General features: G+C 38.3%; 1 protein-coding gene across 2 annotated transcripts in view; it reads left to right on the top strand.

The window, feature by feature from the left end:
* UNC5C (unc-5 netrin receptor C) overlaps positions 1-23,776 on the top strand; it is a 391,985-nt gene that overhangs the window by 247,887 nt on the left and 120,322 nt on the right. For both annotated transcript variants that reach the window (XM_055385718.2, XM_055385717.2), the window contains exon 3: positions 5,337-5,480. In XM_055385718.2, the coding sequence (XP_055241693.2) occupies positions 5,337-5,480 (144 nt within the window). The remainder of the gene's footprint in view (positions 1-5,336; positions 5,481-23,776) is intronic.

Genomic DNA, 23,776 nt, shown 5'->3' with positions numbered 1-23,776 from the left:
ATAATAATCAGTTTTTATGGTATGACATCCTTCTAAATAATGACAGGGTGTTTTGTGATTTAATTAATATTAAGACATCTAGAACTGATATGTTTCATATTTTAAATAATACTAGTAAAAGCTTATAATAGAATGAGGCACTGGAAGAAAGTATGAAAAGATCACACTAATTCAATAAAACTTTGTAATATATTCCAGAACATCCTAACCTGCAGCTTTGTATATTTCTTACTAACCTGTGTCCTAACTGTGAATGTACTATAATGAAATTTGGTGGAGGGAGCTCTGCAGTTCTTCTCTAATTAGAGAGATTGCTGGAGAAAGTCAAATTGCCAGGCCTGCACAACATGATATCTTAAAACTTCCTTTTTCCATAAGAAAGATAAAGTCATGGGGAGGAATCAACTCAGGCATACATAATACCTAAGTCTAAAGTTGAGTTAGGATACTTTTGAAAGAAACATACATGGAGTATCAGAAGGCTCAAATTCATGATCATGAAAATGTGTTTTAAGATGATGTGTGATTTTTTTTCAGTATCACCTAATAAACAAGATATGTTCATAAAATACATGAAGAGGCGGGCGTGGTGGCTCATGCCTGTAATCCCAGCACTTTGCGAGGCCGCAAAGTCAGGAGATCAGGAGGTCAGGAAATCAAGACCATCCTGGCTAACATGGTGAAACCCCGTCTCTACTAAAAATACAACAAATTAGCCAGGCATGGTGGCAGGCACCTGTAGTCCCAGCTACTCAGGAGGCTGAGGCAGGAGAATGGCGTGATCCCGGGAGGCAGAGCTTGCAGTGAGCCAAGATGGTGCCACTGCATTCCAGCCCGGGTGACAGAGCAAGACTCCGTCTCAAAAAAATAAATAAATAAAAATAAAAATAAATAAAATATATGAAGAGCTTAAGGCTGAGTAATGTTTGATTCATCCTTACATTTCTGCAACTTAGCATAATATCTGTTATTAATGGACTTTAATACTTACTTTGTTTGATAGCACTGTAGATTACATTTTGGGGAAATACAGATATTATTTTAAGTAATCATTTAATTGGATTAAGCATGTATTTGTGCTCACTTTATGGTAGTATCCTAGAAAAACAGTATTTGTGGTGCCTTACCACTATTATGAAATTAAACGTATGCTAAAAATAAGAAATAAATGTCATGTCATTATCAGGTCTTATTGCCATATTCATGTATGACCTCACAAAGAGCCAATCAGAGGGTTGCATTTGAATCTGAATTTATATATTCATTTGAAATGTATTATTAACAAGTGCACACTCATACTCATCATAAGACTTCTTGGAATAACATGCTAATTACTTTCCTGCACTCTGGCTCCCAAACTACAACAAATCCTATTATAAAAGCAAATCACTGCAAACTTCAAACAGCATGCATCCTTGAGATGCCACTATTAAAGGAAGCAGCATGATGGGAAATCTTTGATGTTATCAGATGTGATGGAAACTACACATTTGTATTTGAGTAAGTCCTGTAGACCAAAGCATTTCCCCCACCCTTAAATAACCTGAAACCAATTTCAGGTTCCCAAATGCTCTTCAAAGCAACCCACCTTAGAAGTAATGCTGATGGCATTTCAAATTCAAGGTAGTTTGCTTTTTCCATCTCCAGACTTCAAGCAGATTTGAAATTATAGGTTCAAAGAGAAAAAATATTATCTACTTTTACCCAAACCACTAGGCTCTGGTCTGATGAACAAACTCTCATAGGTAATAAACTTACCTATGGTTATGAAAACATGGCATGTAACCAAGTAGCTCAGAGTCTGAATAATGCAGTCAATTCTACGGAATTCTTCTGAGTCATAAGTATTTAGGTACTTCATGCTTCAGTTCTTTCTTATTCTTGTGTTGTTGACCAAAAGTTGGAATGTAAACTTTGGGCTATGTAATAGGACAACTGTACACAACTCAGCTCCTCCTGAATGGGACATCTGTGAAGCTGAATACAAAAATCAGTGTGTGCTTGACTCCAGTGCCCACAGGGAGCCTGAGCCAAACAATTCAAAGCATTCAGACTATGAATAACTCCTGTAGCAGGAGGGTTGGTCTGTGGCTTTTTAAAAGGCTTCAGATTTGTGGTCAGTAGAACCATCCATGAGCCTATTTGAGCTAAAGGATACAGTGGACCTACTGAATTCCTCCAGCATTTAATTAGGCTTCCTGTAATTGCTTTAGGTAAAAGTGGGGGAGAATGAGATCTGAAGTTATCATCTTGGGACACCAAATATTTGGATGTGGTTTTAATATCCTGAGCGTATTAGTTGCTGCTCTGCATCATATAAAGAACCATTATAGTTCTCAGGAAACACATATTGCAAATTTATCAGCCCTTTGGTGACTGTAAGTTACTACAGTAATCTTAAAGGAAGAGGTTTGTTTCCAGTAACCGAATTTCCCCATGAAGAGGGAATGTATAAATAAGTAAAGCAGGGAAAAACCATCAAACATCAGAGAGTAGGGGGAAAAAAAAGAGAGAGAGAAAGATATGGGGACTGGGGAAAGAGGTTGTGATTCCATCTTCCCATAGATTTTCAGAATTGGAATAACGTGAAAAAATACAATAAGATAAGAAAATGAGAGGCCTGAGTAGGGACCAGGAAAGAGGAGGCAAAGTGGTGTTATTTGTTAATGGCCTGGGATTGTTGCTGAGAGGATTGTTACATTAGTTAGACATTGGCTAAAATAATATACTAATCTTCTTTCCATAGAAGTGTGATGGATTGGAATATGCCACTTACTTGGAAATTCTTTTTAAACTGGTTAATATATAAACATACAAGGATTGCTAATTTTCAAAACATTGAAATAATTTTGAATGTACTTCATAAGCTTTTGACAACAGAGTTGCCCCTTAGGATCCTGTCATGCCTTGGGATTACAAAACCCACTTTCTTGGGCTTCATTACCATTTAGCTAGTCATTAACGGGCCTATGAGCTTAGTAGTTTCTATGACACAAGCCTCATCAGCTCTTGATAGGAAATATTGTTTGTTCCCCCAGTGGGACAGTTCCTACTCCCATTGGGTAGTTGTTAATTTCCCTGAGTGTGTTTAGTCATTTGAATATTTTCTAGGTGTTAAGGAAAGTTCTAAAATACAGTTTTTAAGGAGTTCCAGAAAATATACCCTCTCCTGTCACCTATAATCAAACAATTTGAGAAATTATAACTTTTATGAACTTATTAAACTATAAAGAATTGAATACACATACACATACACACAGATATACACAGGCACACATACACATACACACATATCTATATCTCTTTTATATATCATATATGTGTATATTTAATTCTCATCTGAGCATATCATCTACTTGCTTAAAACACTTTAGTAATATCCACGGCTTTTAGGAAGAAACTGAAAATCTTTGAGACAAAGTCTCGCTCATTGCCCAGGCTGGAGTGCAGTGGTGCGATCTCGGCTCACTGCAGCCTCCATCTCCAAGGTTCAAGCAATTCTCCTGCCTCAGACTCCCGAGTAGCTGGGATTACAGGCGTGCGCCACCATGCCCAGCTAATTTTTGTATTTTTAGTAGAGACAGGGTTTCACCATGTTGGCAAGACTAGTCTCGAACTCCTTACCTCAAGTGATCCACCTGCCTTGGCCTCCCAAAGTGCTGGGATTACAGGCGTGAGCCACAGTGCCTGGGGGAAACTGAGAATTGTAAACATTGTAGATGTGAGTAGTTCTGAAACTCAGCATGCATTGGGATTACTTGGCAGGCTGGTCAAAACACAGACTGCTGGACCCCACCTCCAGAGATTCCTATTCAGTGAGTTTGGCATGGAGCCTGAGAATGTGCATTTGCAGCAGGTTCCCAGGTGATACTGATGAAGCTGCTCTGGGGGCCACACTTTCAGAAACACTGGTGTGCACAGCTATGTAAACTAGACCCTTTCTTGTCTCTAGCTTCATCTCATGCCACTATTCTCTGTGGGTGGTGCTCAGTTGTCTTCTCCTAAATTCTCAAACTCCTAATTCCCTTTCCTGCTCTTTCCCATATGTCCTGTCCCACCTGCTCACCATATGATTGAACCAAGCTAACTCATACTGGATCCTTCACAATAGATTAGGTTCCCTGATTACTCACACTCATTCGTATGCCCACCTTTGCAGCATTGAATGCAATTGAACCTAAATAATAAGTTGTATAATGCATTGTTAACATGATACCTCTTCACAATAACATAAGTTCATTGAGGGGAAGGACTATCTTACTGATTACTTTCACAAGTGCTGATACAGTATCTTTTACATAATTGATACTAAATAAATATTTATTCAAAGAATAAATGAATAGATGGACATATGAAGAGTGCAAAGCAATATATTTAGTCATTCTTACTATACCTATACTTGACCCAAAGCAAATTCTCCTCCTCCCTAGGGGTGTTCTGCTGGTTCCCTCAATGGACACTCCATGCTGGAAGTGTGTGAGTTCAAGCTCTGGGAGAACTGACAGTTGCCCACATATGTTGTTCAGATAACCCCTCTTGCTCAGGGCAAAGAGGCACATTGAAGAATGAATGTCCGAAACAGCCTTGATAATTCAAGATAAATACCTATAAAATGATAATCCCGATGCTTAGTTCAATTTTTTGTTATTCAAGATTACATAATGCTGTGAAATAAATTCCAATTATTTGAGCATTTTAGCAGGAGGCTACTTTACCTTTAACAGGGTTTTAGTATATTACAATTACAGAGAAACATTTTGGGCTTTCAAACTATTATGCATGAAAACTTTAAAGTTATATATTCTTTGGATACGATACCAGAAGCTTGTTAACAAAGGCTAGTATCTCTTTCAAGAAAAACGATGTGCCATTTAATTGAAACACAACTGCTAAAGTAATTTAGTTATTAAATAATCACAATGACTGTTGGTTTTAGCTTTGTAAATCTGTGCACATACGTTTATTTTACCCACAACTATATAATTGAGGTAAAAACCCTAGAATATGTGAAACTCAAGTTTATATTTCAATATAGAGAGGAAGGTTAAAAAATAGCAAGCTGTATTGGGAAAGGAATTACTTTGTGGAGTGATAGAGCCCTTCTACTTTCATCCTCAGAATAATCCAGAAGATGTGAAATAGCAAATAAGAGAATGAAAAAGTTGTTGAGTAAAATAACTGGAATGAGAAGAAAGTCAAAAGAGATGAGAGACAATATCTGGGTTGTTGATCTATGGCATCAAAAGGGATGACTGGGGGAAAAATATGATGTGATGGTTTATATTTCTTTAGTATGAATCTTGTGTTGACTTAAACCTTTCTTTTTCTCTTGTCAGGTCTCATTGTCCGGGAAGTGAGCATTGAGATTTCGCGCCAGCAAGTGGAAGAACTCTTTGGACCTGAAGATTACTGGTGCCAGTGCGTGGCCTGGAGCTCGGCGGGTACCACAAAGAGCCGGAAGGCGTATGTGCGCATTGCATGTGAGTCATTGTGCAATAAGCACCTTGGGTCTCAGAAGTTGATACACATAAGGGAAAGTTTACACTGTGACTACTCCAGCACCAAAGAAAACTGGTCAAAAATCCTGGAAAGGCCAGGCGCGGTGACTCACGCCTGTAATCCCAGCACTTTGGGAGGCCGAGGTGGGCGGATCACAAGGTCAGGAGATCGAGACCATCCTGGCTAACACGGTGAAACCCCGTTTCTACTAAAAATACAAAAAATTAGCCGGGCATGGTGACAGGCGCCTGTAGTCCCAGTTACTCGGGAGGCTGAGGCAGGAGAATGGCTTGAACCCAGGAGGCAGAGCTTGCAGTGAGCCGAGATTATGCCACTGCACTCCAGCCTGGGCTACAGAGCAAGACTCTGTCTCAAAAAAAAAAAAAAGAAAAATCCTGGAAAAAGACTGCTCCCAGATTTCTGCATTTGAGCCACATATTCCTCTTAGGTCACCAGGATTTCATTTTATTTTTAATTTTCTTTTTTAGTTTTTAATTTTTGTGGGTACATAGTAGGTGTATATATTTACATGGTACGTGAGATGTTTTGATATAGGCATGCAATGCCTAATAATCACATCATGGGGAATGAGGTATCCACCCCTCTGGCATTTATCCTTTTGTGTTACAAACAATTCAATTATACTCTTTTAGTTATTTTAAAATGAACAATTAAGTTATTATTGACCATAGTCACCCTGTTGTACTATCAAATAGTAGGTCTTATTCATTCCTTCTATTTTTTTGTACTCATTAATCATCCCCACCTCCCCGCAAAACCCCGCCACTACCCTTCCCAGACTCTAGTAACTATCTTTTATTCTCTATGTCCGTGAGTTCAATTTTCTTCCTTTTATTTTTTGTTTTAAGGTACTGAGTAATTTTTCTTTAGGGATGTGAAAGAACTGTGCTACTTTCCAAAGATTTTGATTTTTTAAAAAATCTAGTAGGAATTAGACTATAGGAAAATCAATCCTTACAATGCCATATATCATTCCTTGAATGAGTTCATTCTACCACTTTAAGACAAAGTTGAGTCGTTTTCCTATTCAAAATAGAGATTACCAAGATAAAGCTTCTCTATTTATTTTGGAACCATTCTAGTACATTGGACCACACACAGCACTGTTTTCCAAATTGTGTTAATTTCTAGAGCATACATGTTCAGGAAGAGGTTAAAAGGTACCTTGCAAAAAAGGCTTCCATAATCAAATAAATGTAAGAAATATATTTTTTGACAAAGTTATAGAAGCTTCTTCATTGCAAAACTTCTCAGATGATTTAATACACTAATATGCATGTTATCACCACGAGGGAGAAGGAGGCTGCAGCTTGCAGAGCCCTTTCCTCAGTAAATATTCTGTCTGTCTTAAGCAACATGGATGCCATGTAACCTGTCTCAAGGTTTCATATTGAGAAATGTTCTCATACATGAGAAAGTGCTGAAATCCATATATTTTCTTTTCTGAACGCTTTACATCTTTGCATTTTACTAATTCTATTTTGTGTTGGATGCCAATATCACTTAGCTCTAAGTCCCATCAATCCTGCTTCTAAAGCCTTCCCCAATTCTATACTTGTCTCTGACTCCCTTGCTTCTTCATTTAGATGTGGACCATTGCAGATCTTCCAGTTAGTCTCCATGGCTCAAGTCTGTTCTCTATTCCAGCCCTTCCTCCCTGTTACCACAAACACAGTCTTTCTAAAACTTAGGTCTCCTCTTGATAAGGTTTGGTTCTGTGTCCCACCCAAATCTCACCTTGAATTGTAATCATCCCCATGTGTTGTGGGAGTGAACTGGTGGGAGTTAACTGAATCACGGGGGTGGATTTTCCCTATGCTGTTCTATGATAGTGAATAAGTCTCAGGAGATCTGATGCTTTGATAAAGGGGAGTTCCCTTGTACATGCCCTCTTGCCTGCCACCATGTAAGATGTTCCTTGCTCTTCCTTCATCTTCCACCATGATTATGAGGCCTCCCCAGCCCTGTGGAACTGTGAGTCCATTAAGCCTCTTTCCTTTATAAATTACCCAATCTGGGGCATGTCTTTATTAGCAGCATGAGAGCAGATGAATACACCTCTCATCTTGCCTCCATTCCTGCTTCACATTTTATAGTGACATGTGAGATAGGCAAAATTCCTTATAATGGCATATATCATTGAATTCGTTTTCTAGGGCTCCCATAATAAAACACCATGGATTGGATGGCTTAAACAATAGAAATTTATTTTCTCACAGTTCTGAAGGCTGAAAGTGCAACCTCAAGGTGTCAGCAGGTTTGGTTTCTCCTGAGGCCACTCTTATTGGCTTGCTGGTGGCCTCTTTCTCACTGTGTCTTCACATAGTCTTTACTTTGTGTGTGCGCGCATCCCTGGTGTCTCTTTGTGTGTCCAAATTTCTTCTTCTTATAAGGACACCAGTCAGATTGGGTTGGGGCCCACCCTAACGGCTTCATTTTAACCTGATCACCTCTTTAAAAGTCTTATATCCCAATATAGTCACATCCTGAGGTACTGAGGGTTAGGGCTTCCCCATCAGAATTTGGGGGAGTGGGAGGTAGTTCAGCCAATAACAACCACATTTTGTGGTTTACATATCCAACGTATGTTTCTAGCTCGGAAGGGTAAGGATTTCTACATTGTAATCACACGAGGTTAAAACTACTTTGATTTCCATGCCTTTCAGCTATGTTTCATGCTGAAGCATTGCACCCTTATCTTACTACCTTTCACAACATATATATGTATATGTTTGTATGTATTTGTTCACTTAGTAATTGTTCACTTAGACAAATACTAAGTGAAGATTCACTCTGTTCTTGGGACAATTGTGGGTATTGGGGTTGGTACTAGAAACAAAACATGCAACCATCCTTGCCCTCATGGAGCTCATGTTGTGGTGAGGAAAGGCAAACTCTAAATAAAATGAATGATCATCAGGTCTAGAGCAGATGGTAAGTGCCACGAAGAAAAAATACAGCAGGAAAAGGGAATTTGTAGGGCTGGGAGGGAGTGGTCAGGAAGCTTTGCTGAGGAAGTTGACAGTTGCAAAGACCTGAAGGAGGGGCAAGAGGGAATCAGGCAGAGGGGACAGCGGCTGGCACAAAAACCCTCAGGCAGGAGTGTGCTGGTGGGTCCCAAAGACAGCAGTGAGGCCAGAGTGGCTAGAAGAGTGAGTGAGAGGATATTCACAGATGCAGCCAGAAAGGTAAGGCCTGGGCTAAAGATGGGAGGGGTGTGTGCAGTTGGCATAGGGTTCTTTAGGTGTTGAAATTATCTTTGGTTTTGTTTGTTTGTTTGTTTGATTTTTGAGATGGGGGTCTCATTCTGTCACCAGGCTGGAGTGCAGTGGCGCAATCACAGCTCATTGCAGCCTCAATCTCCCAGGCTCAGGTGATTCTACCACCCCAGCCTCCCAGGTAGCTGGGACTACAGGCATGTGCCGCCATGCCCAGCTACTTTTTTGCATTTTTTTGTAGTGATATAGTTTCACCATGTCACCGAGGCTGGTCTCAAACTCCTGGGCACAAGCGATTTCGCCCACTTCAGCCTCCCAAAATATTGGGATTACAGGCGTGAGCCACCACACTCGGCCCATATTTGGTTTTGAGGATAAGTTGGGAACACTTTGGAATCTTTTCAGCAGAGGAACTCATGATCTGACATCCATTAGCAGAGTCATCTGGCTGCTGTGTTGAGAATGGACCATGCTGGGCAAGGGGAGAAACAGGAGGACCAGTGATGAGACTGCAGCTATGAGAGATGTTAAGCTACTGTAGATTGGAAGCAGTGGAGGTGGTGAGGCCAGGATTTCAGATATATTTAAAAGTAGAGATAACAGCTTTTGTTGAGACCTTGGATGTGTGATGTGAGAGAAAGAAGAGAAAGGATGATTTGAAAGGGCTAAGCCTTATCAAGGATTTCTTTCAAATGTCTTTAGTGAAGCCATTCCTGCCTTACAGAGGGAGGAGGTTGGGCATTCCTTTCTCAATACTTTCAGAGCAGTTTGTCCGTACTCCTAATATAGTGCTTGTCTCATTTCAATTATATTCACTCGTAAAATTTGTGTTTCATGCCAGTGAGTTCCATGAGATCAAGAATTCTATTGTACTTAATTTTATATCTCTCCTGCTTAGCACAATACCTAGAGTATCACAGATGTTTAACAATTTTTTTGAATTAAAACTGTTATAAAGAATTCCCAGTGAAGTTTGTTCAAATGCTCGACATTAATCTTTCCTCTCTGAGAATGTCTAAATAGATTTTCTCTTTGTCTTAAGTGGAATCTCCATGAAATACTGTGAAATGGAGTCATACATGCAGCCAGTGTATTGAGGGGTGCCCTTAGGAACAATATGCTAAGGGTACTAGGATATCAGGTGGAGGAATAAAGGCAATGGTTGGGCAGAGGGAGAAATTGATCTGCAGAGCAAATACAACACATGATGACTCCATAGGAATCTGAAGCTCACATGGCCCTTCAGAGTTATAGCACCCTGAGGCTGAAGGGGTGAGCAGACCTGGATTCCCTTACATAGACTAGTCAGTGGATGAAGACCCTCCTTTACTCCCTACCCCACCAGCATGTGTAACCAGGGCCAAGTCAGCTCTGCACCACTGAGGGTGATTCCAGGAGAGAGAAGCTGAGACTTTCACCGTCAACACTTCCAACAGGTGGGACCAGGCCTGAAAGGGGATCCCGGTAGCATACCACAACATCCACTGCCACAAATTCTGAAGAATTGATTTTTTATTAATTATAAAGAAAAATACTTTTAATCATGTTTAAAAAGAACAAAAAGCAAATATTTCAGTCAAAGATTTAATTGAATTCAAAATCAGTTTCAAACTGTAATCAAAGGAGGCACAAGGATAGAAAGCTATTATTTTGTCTTTCATTTCTATGTATTCATTAATAGCAAGCACAATATATACTTAAAATTGCCAGTCTACATTCCACACTACATTGACTTGCTAAAGCTGAACTTTAAGAGCTGCATAGTTTCAAATAATGAATTTTTAGTTAATAAGCCTTCAATTTTCAGTAATTTGCAGAGATCATTGTTGTGCCAATTTCATATATATATAATTATATGTGTTTGAGTAGATATATTCTTTTTCAGCACACAAACATTAAGTACATCTAGGTATAAGACCCCTTTCTTTGCAGTATGTTCTATAAACTTTGCTATTTACTTCATGGCTTTTCAATCTATTTTCAAATAAAAAAACAAACTCTTATTCTAGGTCAATATTGTTTATCCAAGGTACCTTTTCACCCTCATGTAATAATATTCAAGAGCAGTTCACCTATAATTCTGTAGCTAACTGAACTCATATGTGTGTACCGAAGGAACCCCACCTAACTTGTAAAGATTGACTCATAAAGATATGCATCATAATGAGAACAAAAAAGGTTGAATTTTCAAATTCTCTCTGTACAGGCTGATCCTTATCATTAGCAGCCCCTTGCTAATGTTGCAGAAGTTTGTGGGGTTTTTAGTTTTTGGTTTTTGTTATTTTTTGAGAGAAAGTCTTGCCCTGTCCCAGACTGGAGTGCAATAGCACAATCTCGGCTCATTGCAACCTCTGTCTCCTGGGTTCAGGTGATTTTCCTGCCTCAGCCTCCCCCCATGTAGCTGGGATTACTGGCATGCACCACCACCCGTGGCTAATTTTTGTATTTTTAGTAGAAATAGGGGTCCCTCCATGTTGCCCAGGCTGGTCTCGAACTGGTGAACTCCAGCAATCTGCCTGTCTCAGCCTCCCAAAGTGCTGGGATTATAGGCGTGAGCCACTGTGCCCAGCCACTTAAGGGTTTTCTACTCTGTCCTGTATCAAGTGAACTGTGGTGCTCTGCCCAGTAATACTTGACCGAGGGCCATCACATAAATGGCAACTTAAGTTTAAACTCATCAGAGGTGAAGATCACCACGATGCTAAACTTAAATAAGTATGATTACCTCTTGCCTAATTAGATTTATGCTCATTTGATGTACTGTGGAGAGGCCCATAGTTCTTTCATGAAAAAGCTCTATTTTCAGTTTATAAACCATAAATGAATATTGACTATTAATTTATGTATTTAAGCTTGCTTACAATATTTCACACATTCAAACCGTGTAAAATATAAAAATAGGTTTGTGAGACAATCAAGGCAGAGGAAAAAATGGAAATATGAAAGTTAGGATTCAGCCAGGCTGTGCTGAGAACATAACACATCTGCTTTAAAATCCTGCACATTAACAAGACAGCAGTGCCAAATTTCCTAGGTGGGTCTGGTAGTTTTCATTCAGAGAAAAGTTTATTCCGAGAGAATTCAAGTTGCCACTACAATGGTGTCCTGTGCAGAACCCTTACTGTAATACAGCTCCCAGTGTCATCATGGGGTTGTTTCTTCCAGTGTCTCTTGTTATAGGCTGATGAGTGAATCCCAAAGCATAAGGTTCAGGCAAAATATTAACATACAAGGTCTTTCCTCAGGAACAATTTGGGTTTCAATAGTGCCGCTCTTGCTGTTACCATTGTTGACAATGTTGTGGTTGTGTTGCGGGGGTAAAGATATGATGGAAAAAGTAGCATAGGAGAGTGGTTAATAGCACAAGCTGAAGGACAGATTGACTCATGTTCAAATCCTAGTGCCATGACTTCCTACTGTGACCTTAGTCAAGTTACTTGACCTCTGTGAGCCTTAGTTTCATCAACCATAGCATGAAAAAGAGTTATTTTAAGATTAAATGAGATAAACTTGTAAAACATATGACATAGTGCCAGACACAGTGCAAATGCTCAGTGAATGATAATAGGTGTTCATAAAAATGGATATAACCATTTTAAACAACTTTATATGTTTATTTTGAAACATCAATACTGAGCAAATTTTGAAAACTGAAAAGTCTGTCTTTCCTTTACCATTTCATGTCCCAGAGCTAGACTGTCAATCCTAGAGGTTGAAATTCTCTGCTGATTCACATAAAATTTGACTGTAATTTCCAACCCCTTCTACCCATGCCTGAGGATGGAAGAACACGCCATGTGGTCACCCTTATCCTACAGTCATGAGCTATAATGGGATTTACGTGCACCCAAGATTCATCTTCCGGGGAACAGCAGGATGGCTCCTCCAGATTTCCTCTCGATCATGTGTGCAAACCAACAAATCACAGCCAGCATCACAAAGCCTGCTGGCCACAAAGAGGAATAAGGTAGTTCCTAGAAAGAATTAAGGATGATCAAGGTGGCCCCTCCTGGCTTCCTCTCACAGCTCACTCATCATTTTCACTGAGAGTATAACTACATTTGTGACCCACCTGTGGATTTGGATCAAGTCTTGTTCATATTCGTGAGTCTATAGTATCCAGCACACTGTCTAAAACAGTAGCGTCCAATAGAAATATGCCAGCCACAAATACTGTTTACACTTTTCTAGTAGCCACGATTTAAAAAGAAACAGATAAAATTATTTCGATCATGTATTTCACTGAGTCTAGTATGTCTAAACTATCATTTCAACAGTATTACCAATATCAACAAGTATTTATGAAATACTTTTCTTTCTTTTTGTCATACTGGTTTTTCAGAGCTAGTGTGTGTACCCTTACAATAGCTTCAGTTATGACCAGCTACAGGTCAAGTGCTTGAAAGCCTCATGTGGTTTGCATTGGACAGATAGGCTCCAGAATAATAATACTGATAATAATGGAAGTGCTGTTTCAATCATGTATTATGTATTAGATCATTCAGTCTTTGCAAGGACTCTATGTGATGAGTGTTATTATTATTCCCATTTTATAGACGAGGAAATTGAGAGCAACGGGAGATTAAAAATCGCCTGAGGTTATACAGGTGGTATATGGAGCAGTGAGTCAGGCCAGCATCCAAGTCCATGTGTTTAACCAGTACACTGGGTACAAAGAAGGGAGGAGGAGACAAGGATTTGTAGATCAGCTGGCAATTCACAAAAACATCTTATTCTCTACATGCATAATGTTTATAACTGGTGCAATGTCTCACGTTGTAATCCCAGCACCTTGGGAGGCCAAGGTGGGAGGATCACTTGCACATAGGGGTTTGAGACCAGCCTGGGCAACATAGCAAGACCTCGTCTCTAATAAAAGCCAAAAAAAATTAACCAAGTGTGGTGGTGTGCACCTGTGATCCCAGCTGGGATACTACTCTCAGCCCAGAAGGCTGAGGCAGGAGGATCCCTTGAGCTCAGGAGGTCAAGGCTGCAGTGAGCCATGATCACACCACTGTACTCCAGCCTGGGTGACAGTGAGATCCTGTCTCAAAAAAAAAAAAGCTCACTATTATTTATAATACCGAAACATAAACAGACCTTGGCTTCCTGCCTCTCTTCTTATTGCTTTGTCTGCTCTAACCACATCCATTTCCTTGTTTCCAGAATGCAATAGATTCATTCCACATATAGGCTGCTTGCAAGAACTGTTTCTTCTCACTTGGAACATTCTTACCCTAAGTCTAAAACTGGCTTACTTTCTTCTTTCATTCAGATTTATACTGAGATGTCACTCCTATAGAGGGGTCTGTCTATCCGGGCCTCAACCCCGTCACTTGCCTAATCCTAATCCTGCTTTATTGTTCTCCATAACATTTTTCTTCATCATTATTTGTTTTCTTTTGAGTTAACCATCTGCCATACCAGAATGTAAGCTTCACAAGGACAGAGACTTTCTTTTCTTCCTTGTTGTCTCCAGTGCCTAAAAGACGTCCCTTGCTTGTGGCTGCTGATAAATAAATTAAAACATAAATAAATGAAATAAAATTGAATTAAATTGAAAGTACATGATGGGGAAAAGCGAAGATACTATTCAATGTGAATCATTTGTTCATTTAATAAAAATGCTTTTTTTCCCCAAGGAATTCAAGAACATCAGGTAGCTGGATGTGATTGCCTCTACACTCTTGTACTTATTACGTTTCTGCATAGCACTTCTCACCTTCTAAACCATCATACATTTACTTATTTATTAGTTAATGGTTTGTATTCTGTCCCCCCTCACCCCCTTAGAAAGTAAGGTCCACATAGGCAAAGATTTGGGTTTGGTTTTTTCACTGATTAATTCAAAACACCTAGGGTGATTCCTGTCACAATGTAGGGACTCAAGAAATATCATAAAGGAATGAATGAATTGACATTTCTATATTTAAGTATCTCCAGTTAAATATATATGTAATCTCCGGGAGGCTGAAGCAGGAGAATGGCTTGAACCTGGGAGGCAGAGCTTGCAGTGAGCTGAGATCGCGCTACTGCACTCCAGCCTGGGCGACAGAGCAAGACTCCATCTCAAAAAAAAACAAAAAAAATTTATGTATATATATATATATGTGTGTGTGTGTGTGTGTGTGTATATACATGTATATATATGTGTGTATATATATGTGTATATATATATGTAATCTCATGAATTATTATATTGGTTCACATGTACAGAAGTCCTGATTTGTGGCCTTATGTGTTACTTTTTTATTTTCTACCTGTCTACTCTACTTGGCATAAAACAAAATTAATTATACAATTTAACAAAAATAATGCATTTCTTTAAACAAGCATCCTGAAAGATGAAGGTCATACTATAAACAGTTCTAGTAGCCTAACGCCAAATGTATTGGCAGGATTCAGCAGGCTCCCCTGTACACCAGAATAAATGGCATTTTTACTAAGGTACATTTCTGAGTTGTAGTATGATACCTTGTATAACAACCATTAAAGCCCACATTAATCCAATTATAAGTAACAGAGGCCATATTTTGAATTAGATAAGATTAAATACATACTTTAGACATTTTTAGATAAGGGAAAAATGTTTAAACAATAAATTAATTAATACTCTTGTTTTATATAAATCTTGACAGTTGTATTAATTTATCAGGTTATTCCTATTTCAAGATTAAATATTATAATGTATACCTGATTGTGTCAGTCTATATTTTTTCAAACATATTTGCTTTTGTAGATGGTCAGAAGTTCCCAAGTTTCATGGATGCCCCACAAATTCTTAGGCATTTATAGCTCATATTTATTCTGAGAGGTAGACAACAAATTCATAGAACACAGTCTCATAAGTCATATTTTGGGGGAAATCATCTATACGTATGTTATAGGCAGGGCTGGTAACACACTGGACAAAAATGTGTTATTAAAGTATGTTTTATGCTGTATGAAAAGTGAAGTTTATGGCTAAAATGCTTATTTGCAAGAAAACAGCTTGTCTGCAATCATTGCATTCTTTTTTTTGTACTCTGAGAAAAGAGCCTTAGCTTTTTGGTATGTCAGGTTCCTCATCCATAAAGTTGGCATATTTCTTATTATTTATCCCTAAGGCATACCTTAAAAAATACTGTGATGACATATAATCATTTTTTTTCTGAAACTAAAGATGCATTGTGAATATAAAAGAGTGGCTTGTATGGATCTTTTTTCTTCCTCTTTTCTGTAGTGGATGTCATTTGGAGTGCTAGCTGAAATATTTATTTTTTAAAAAAACTCTTTAACAAGACTATCTGAATACAAATGTGTTTGTCCTATAAATGCCCAAAAGTCAAGAAATAACGAAGAATGGCTGAAATTGTCCTTCCTTCTAAAGAGTCTTTGTTCCCTGGAATTTCTCTCATTTAAATGATCTCAGTGCAGTAAGTGATAGCCAGCGCTTGGCACGACTGAAGAAATTACCAAGCTTACCTTTCTGCTGACTTGCTGCAGATCATTCTAACCTCTCTTCCTGGTTATGAGTTATGATATTATGAAAGTGTTTGTGGTAAATTCCTAAGAGAGAATGAAAACTTTACCCCTTACAAAAGCAAAATGCGGTTATAAAACAACAGGAAAAAAATCAAAGTCGATTGTCTTTATTCTTTCTTCTTTAGTCTCTGTCCTAGTAGCCAACATTTATTATATGCTTACTGTATGCCTAACTCTGTTATAAGACCCTTGTTCATGTTAACTATCGTAATCTTCATATAACATCCTATGAAGTAAGTTCTGTTATCTTCATTTTGTAAATAACAAAACAGAATCATGGAAATATTAGCTAACTTGACCATGTCACCTGTTTAGGAAACACTGAATCTGAATTTTAAACAAACTTTTCTCTTTGCAGTCCATTCATTGCACACAGTTGCAAAAAACATACAACCATTCTTGACTTTTCAAACTATAGAGGGAACTGCATATAGTTGATTTTTGTTTGTTTTACTGTTTACAATATTTGAGAAGGAAAGATAAGTTAAAAAAAAAAAAACACCACCAACCTTTTTATTTCTTTAATTTGTTTTTTCAGAGACAGGGTCTTGCTTGTCATCCAAACTGGACTGCAGTGGCATGAGCATAGTTCACTGTACCCTTAAATTTCTTGGGCTCAAGCGATCCTCCCACCTCAGCCTCCCTAGTATCTGGGACTACAGATACCTACTACCATACTCTGCTAGTTTTTCTATTTTTTGTAGAGATGGGGGTTCTCACTTTGTTGCTCAGGTTGATTCCAAACTCCCTGGCCTCAAGCGATCCCCAACCTTGGCCTCTCAAAGTTCTGGGATTATAGGTATGAGCCACTGCACCGAGCTTCAATTTTTAAAATATTCTATAACCTTTATATTTACAAACCACAATAAGAGTTGCTTAGCATAATAATATTTCTCTTTATTTTTAAAAATTCCAGCAAAAATCAGATACACTATTCCTGGAAAAGAAAACCATAGCTAACATTTCAGGGCTCTATGGCATTAAGTCAGGCATTTTTCACTTTTAATAAATGCCCAAAGCTCTGAAGGCCAACCTAGTTCTTCCAAAATATGCTTCACTGGTTGGTTCACAGCAGTTATTTCCTGTTAACAGCCAGATTTGGTGATTTAAGCATAAATTCTACTCTGCTATGACAACATAATTAGCACTTTCCATCATTATTGGGAGAAAGATACATTTTTTTCCCTTTAAGAACACAGTATTATTACTTTGAATGACCATGAAATTATTTGCTAGAGGAGCACTTTGAAAATATATTAAAACAGCTTTTTTAAAAAAAATATTAGAATGTGTTCAACACCATTGTTCAGTGAATGTGTAAAAAGAATTAACTGAAAAGCACCTGAAAATATGAAAATGTGAATCATAGTACAGCAGCTGTATTTGCTTAATGCAGGGTCAGGCCTAGGTCAGAAAGTGAGTAAGTTGGCCAGCAGCAGATAACAACATGAAGCTCTTCTAAGTACAGAATTTCCACAGATCGAGGGCCATTTTGTCAAGACCAGTTCAATTTGGGAAGCAAGAAGCTTATTTCTGATATTTGGAGTTTGGCTTCTTAGTAAAATTTAAAGAAATAAATATCAGTACAACCATCAACTCTGTGAACACTTGACAGCAATGCTGATTTAGGGGCTGGAGGAAGTGGGTATGTAAATGAGTACGTTGACAGAGGACTCTATGTAACTGCACTGTCCTAAGTGTGCTATTTATATTACCTTTTAAAATCGTCACAGTAATCCTATACAATATGTAATAGAATTATCTTCATTTTATGGATGAAGAAATGAAAACATAGCAACCTCAGTAAGTACAGAACTAGGATTAAACTATGGCAGAGCAGATCCAGGCTCCATGCTTGTAACCACCACAGTAGGATAGATAATGACCCCCAAAGGCATCAGGTCCTAATCTCTGGAATTTGTAAATATTACCTTATGTGGAAAAAGGATCTTTGCAGATTTGGTTAAGAATCTCGAGATGGAGAGATTTTCCTACGTTGCCCAGGTGGGCTTTAAAGGTCATCACAAATGCCTTGTAAGAGAAAGACAAAGGGAGATTGACACAGATTGAAGAAGAGAATGCAGTGTAACCACAGAGGTAGAGATTAGAGGGATGTAGCCACAAGCCAAGGAATGCCATCAGCCACTGGAATCTGGGAGACGCAAGTCATGGTCTCTCCCTAAGAACCTCCAGAGGGAGCGCATAATCCTGCTGTCCCTTTGATTATGGCTCAGTGAAACTGATTTCAATTATTTGGCCTTTAGAACTACAAGTGAATATATTTCTGTTGTTTTAAGCCAGGAAGTTTGTGGAAATTTCCACTGGAAACAAATACAGCTGCTACGCGGCATCCATTTTCCAGCAAATTCACATCATGGAGTAACCCACTTCTAAACAGCTGGTGAGCTTGAATAAGTGAGTTAGCCTCTCACAGTTCTAGTTATATAATCTGTAAAGTGCCGGGCACGGTGACTCACGCCTGTAATCCCAGCAGTTTGGGAGGCTGAGGCGGGCGGATCACAAGGTCAGGAGATCAAGACCATCCTGGCTGGCACGGTGAAACCCCGTCTCTACTAAAAATACAAAAAAATTAGCTGGGCATGGTGGCGGGTGCCTGTAGTCCCAGCTACTCAGGAGGCTGAGGCAGGAGAATGGTGTGAAACCAGGAGGCAGAGTTTTCAGTGAGCAGAGGTCACGCCACTGCACTCCAGCCTGGGTGACAGAGCGAGACTCCCTCTCAAAAAATAACTAAATAATTAAATAAATAAATAATCTGTAAAGTGAGGGGGCTGGACTGTGTGACTTGTAAGACATTTTATAGTTATATATCATAAGGGAAATTGTTTCCAGGCCTTCAGTAAAGGGAATTGCCAGATTATTTTGGGAACTGAATTTAACTCAGCATTTACTAAGGCACTACTATGTACCCAGCACCAAGCACCAAGATTTATTTAATCTCAAAGTATTTTTTTAAATTTTAAAATGTAGCATTCAAGGCTGGGATTAAGTTTGTTTTTTGAAGTAAAACTAAGCAGTGACATGATATCTAATAAAAACATGGCCATAACTGTGCAGACACATTGTATATCAGGAGTTTCTGTGCAGTGAACTCTAGGCTGAGGATGCAGATTCATTGCATCTTGCCTGTTAATCCCTGCTCCGCTGTGGCCTCCCAGAGTCCTGTGTTGGAGCAGATCCTGAAGCTAAATTCAGACTCTGGAGAAAAGAATATCATGGTCAGTTAGGTATAGACACACGAGCTGGAAGGGAATGCAGTGGTTCCAAATATTTGCCATTCCTACTCTAAAGAACAATAATAAAGATCATAACCACTCTTAACTGTTTCCTGCTATACCTGAAAGAGCTTCAGGTTTTTCCTCAAAGCAATTGTAGAAATGACAACATTGGTTCCGAAAAGAATGTAGAGACATTTTTATTCTAAGTAATCATCAAGAATTACAGAAATGACTGCAAAGTGTTTTTTCAGCCATCAAGAAGCTTTTTCTTTTCCTAACTCAGGTGCTATTGGTTTACACTTATTAAAAATGTCAGCTAATCTTCTGAAGTGCCCACATTTATTGCCTAACATTCCTTCTGAAAGTAGGTAAAGGAATATAAGTGAATAATTATAAAATATGAATTTATGAAATGTTATGTATGCAATCCTACTAACAAAAACAGCTTTACTCACCAACATCTCTTGTTGGCTTTCTTGGTTAAGTGTCTGAAAGTCAGAAGCAAAAGGCTCTGGGGATTTTCTCTTGAGTTGAGAGAGAGGCCACAAGAAACATTAAGGTAACTTGACACTTTCAGCATTGAATTATCTGGACCATTGGTCTCAAAGTAGCAATCCACAGGCGCAATATGGCATCCCACTTTTTTGGTTTAGTCCTCAAAATGTTGGCCCACACAAGTATTTTGATAAAGTTTTAAGTAGCTGACAACATATACAGTTAGAAAAAAAAATCTCATAAAAATCCACATTACCAACTTCTGTTAGTCATCAAATTTGGGGTCTGTGGCCCATTGAGCCTGCATTCCTACTGGCACCATGCAGCCAGAGCTAAGTAACGAGAGTAAAGAGGAAGCTGATTGATTGGTTTTGTACCCACATCTCCATTAAAACTTAGAAAACAAAAGACAACCCAGGTAGGTGTCATGTTTCAAGAAAAAAAATCTTATGCTTAGCTTTCTCCCATTTGTTACCTGAATGGCCCCTGGAGACATATGAAACTCAAGTCCTGTGCTAGACAATGTCAGCCATCAGTGGTACAAAAGTGAGCTCTGGGACACTGTGGAAACACCAACAGGGACCCAGTAAACCAGGCATTTAGAGCCACGATGCAGAAGCAGATCTGCATGGCTCCCCACAGCCTCCTACAGTGCACACAGTGCCATGCGTAACTTGGTGTTCCATAATCAATGAATCAATTCATCAACCAGTGCTTCTCAGATTTTAGTGTTATGCAGAAAACACACCTGTGGAGTTTGTTAAAACTGTAGATTCCCAGGGCCCAACCTGAGTGTGGAATCTGCAGTTTAATCAAGCACAGCAGGGTAATACCTGCATATCTCTTTATGAAATATCACCTTCAATTATTAGCCCTCCCAATTGCTTTGTCTCACTTGGTTATGTTTATTTTGATTAGTAGTGATAACAGTAAATGTATAGCCTAATAAAATTTATTAATACTTCGGGGAAAAAGTAGAGTGGGGGATTATTATCTTTTGGGCACTTACTATATGCTAGGCATGTGCTTAGAATTTTATAGGTGACCCTTCCTATATAACCCTGTGAAATTATACCCATTTATAAGCTGATGAAACTGAGGCAGGAAGAGGTTAAGCAATGTGCTCAAGGTCAAATGGATAGTCAAGTGGTAGAGTCAGGACCTAAACCCAGGGTTGTGTATGCCAAAACCTTGTTCTCAGCCACAGTGTTAGCCTACCCAGTGGTTTTCAGACCTTTTTGACTTACAATAAAAAATAGGTTGATATCATGATCCACTAGACACATACCCACATCCATACACACAGAAACATATGAGTGTATATACACAAACACATCTATAAGACTATGTATATCTTGATAACTTCTGTTCATTCAGTTTCATACTTTTTAATGCTAGGTTTTAATCCACTGAATAGATGTTATAACCCTCTCAAGGGTCATAACACTCAGTTTGAAAAACAGCAATAAACCTGAAATTCCATAAGAACAATAAGGAATATTAGATACTATAGTTTATGGACCTTATGGCCAAAGTGTGTGTGAGAACGATGTGTACAAAATTTGTGCAGATGAGTAATCACCTTTCATTTCAGAGATCTCTGAGTAATAATAAATGTAATTATAATAATTTATTACATATGTTGTGCTTTATAATTTTCCAAACTTTTCAGATTCAATATCTATTTTAATATTCACAAAACCTGATGAAGTCTAAAAAAAGAACAACAGTAATAATGTAACATATCATTTATGTCTTATCATTCTGTGGAATTTAAGGATTTAGATTTCCACTAGAATAGTCTATTGAAGTATACCCATTGAAGAATTACTTGCTTCATAATATCAGTCTATCACATCACCAATATTTTGTTTTCTTAAAAAAAGTTATTCTGTGCTTAACGATGGATAGAAAAAAATATTTTATTCTAATAAATAAATCTTTCTGCATAATGAAGTACCTTTGGTGAGATAATAAATATTTTTAATGAATGTAAATCATTTTTAAATTAGAATAAAAACATGCTTATCTTCTTCAAGGCAATAGTATCCACAACTTGCCTGCTTAGCTACCACAGGGAGATGCTTTTGCTGATATTTTCTCCTAGTCTTCTAAAATCAGCAGGGCTCAAAGGTGGAGAGATGTTAGTATGACCCATGACAATAGAGCCTCCACTTTCCTATTATAGGTCACACTCACCCTTTTCAGACAGTGACAGGCAAAGTTGCTCAAGAGATGGCACTGGGAAGAGGCAGGATGTTCTGCCCCTTTTGTAAATATGCACATTGGCATGACGGGCTTTCTTCCACACTGTTTTGGATAGGCATTTTCCTCCCCTATCCTCTCTGTCCCGTGGAGACAGACAATTAGTTTTGTCAAAATAATTCTTAGTGCATTTACAATCATCAGGGCCTGAATTTTCATCTGCTTTTGTGGATTATATTACATTACTCTCCAGGATTTATACAAAGAATTTGCTATTTTTTTTAAATATCAAATTTCTGTAACCCACTTCTCTCCCTAGTTTCTAACTCTTACACACACCTGTAGATCCAAGTGTCCAAAAAGTTCTGTGAAAGTTGTTCTGAGGAGAATATTATAAGCTGTTGTCTTCAAAGATGCGTCAACTCCTTGACTTTTGAAACAATTTCTTCTATTATTTCTCTTGGACACATAATGGCAACCAAGAAGTACCTTACTCCACAAAGGATAAGTTTTCCCCCCTAAAATGTATATTTAAAATCTCAGTCTGTTCAGTAATAGGTCGTTACAGCAAAAGCATCCTTCAGAATTATCTAGTAATTCATTTTCATTTCGTAAATATGGAAACTGAAGGCCAGAAAATCTGTCTCCCAGTGAGTCTTCTTTTCTGCTAACTGCATTGTCAAAAAGCAGAGCTAATGTTTGCAGAGTGCCATGAATTCGTGTATTCTGCATCACAGCTAATTTGTAACCACAGTATATTGTGCAAAAAAAAAAAATCATTGAAAGCATCAAAATTCTACCCCCCAAAAAATGAGACTTCGTGTGCACATGTGTGTGTCCAAAGGGACTTTCTTTGGTTATGTATAAATGGAAAATAGAAATCTATATTGTTTCAGGTCTGATTCTACATCTGCTAATTGGATTTCAGTGTATGGATTTATTAAGCCAATATTCATGTTCTTAAGTAAACATCTCTCTGAAAGCATACATATGACGATAGCTTTTAATTGGCAGAATCAATGACTAAATTAGATGCATGCCAAGTTGACTTTGCGAAAGTAATCTAGGTTATTAATGAAAGGACTTCATACTTAATTTTAGTAGCAGTCTTATAACTAATGGAAAGAAAGCAGAATGTAGAATCCTAAAGGTCTTCCAAGGGCAGAAATTCGTCTTTTTTTTCTGACAGGAATGGCCACATTATTCTGAACCATTCTGTTTTACATCTAATTCCCAGCTGACAAGTGTCCGTTTTTCATTCTTATTCATTCGTCACCCTTGTGTTCACTCTGCCTGCAAGGCAACTGGCCTGCCTTCTATCACATCTCTGCAAATGATAAAAGATATGCTTAAAATCTTATCTACCCTCCCTTCGCAGAGTAGCGAGGCAGCATGCTGAAATGAGCGGCTTCTGTGCTGCACGGCCGCGATATATCCTATGCTCATTACACAATCTGAAAGCCAGAGAGGAGGTTTTACGGCAGGAATTAAAAGCGTTTTTCAGGAAGAAGTATTGCCTTGTAGGGGGTTAAATGTGAGATCATTCTAGAAATTAGATAAAATTTACATAGAGCTTAA

The sequence above is a fragment of the Gorilla gorilla genome, chromosome 3 (genome assembly GCF_029281585.2).
Source record: "Gorilla gorilla gorilla isolate KB3781 chromosome 3, NHGRI_mGorGor1-v2.1_pri, whole genome shotgun sequence".
NCBI lineage: Eukaryota > Metazoa > Chordata > Mammalia > Primates > Hominidae > Gorilla > Gorilla gorilla.
Note: the sequence above shows the minus strand (reverse complement) of the source record. Positions and strands in the feature narration are given on the sequence as shown.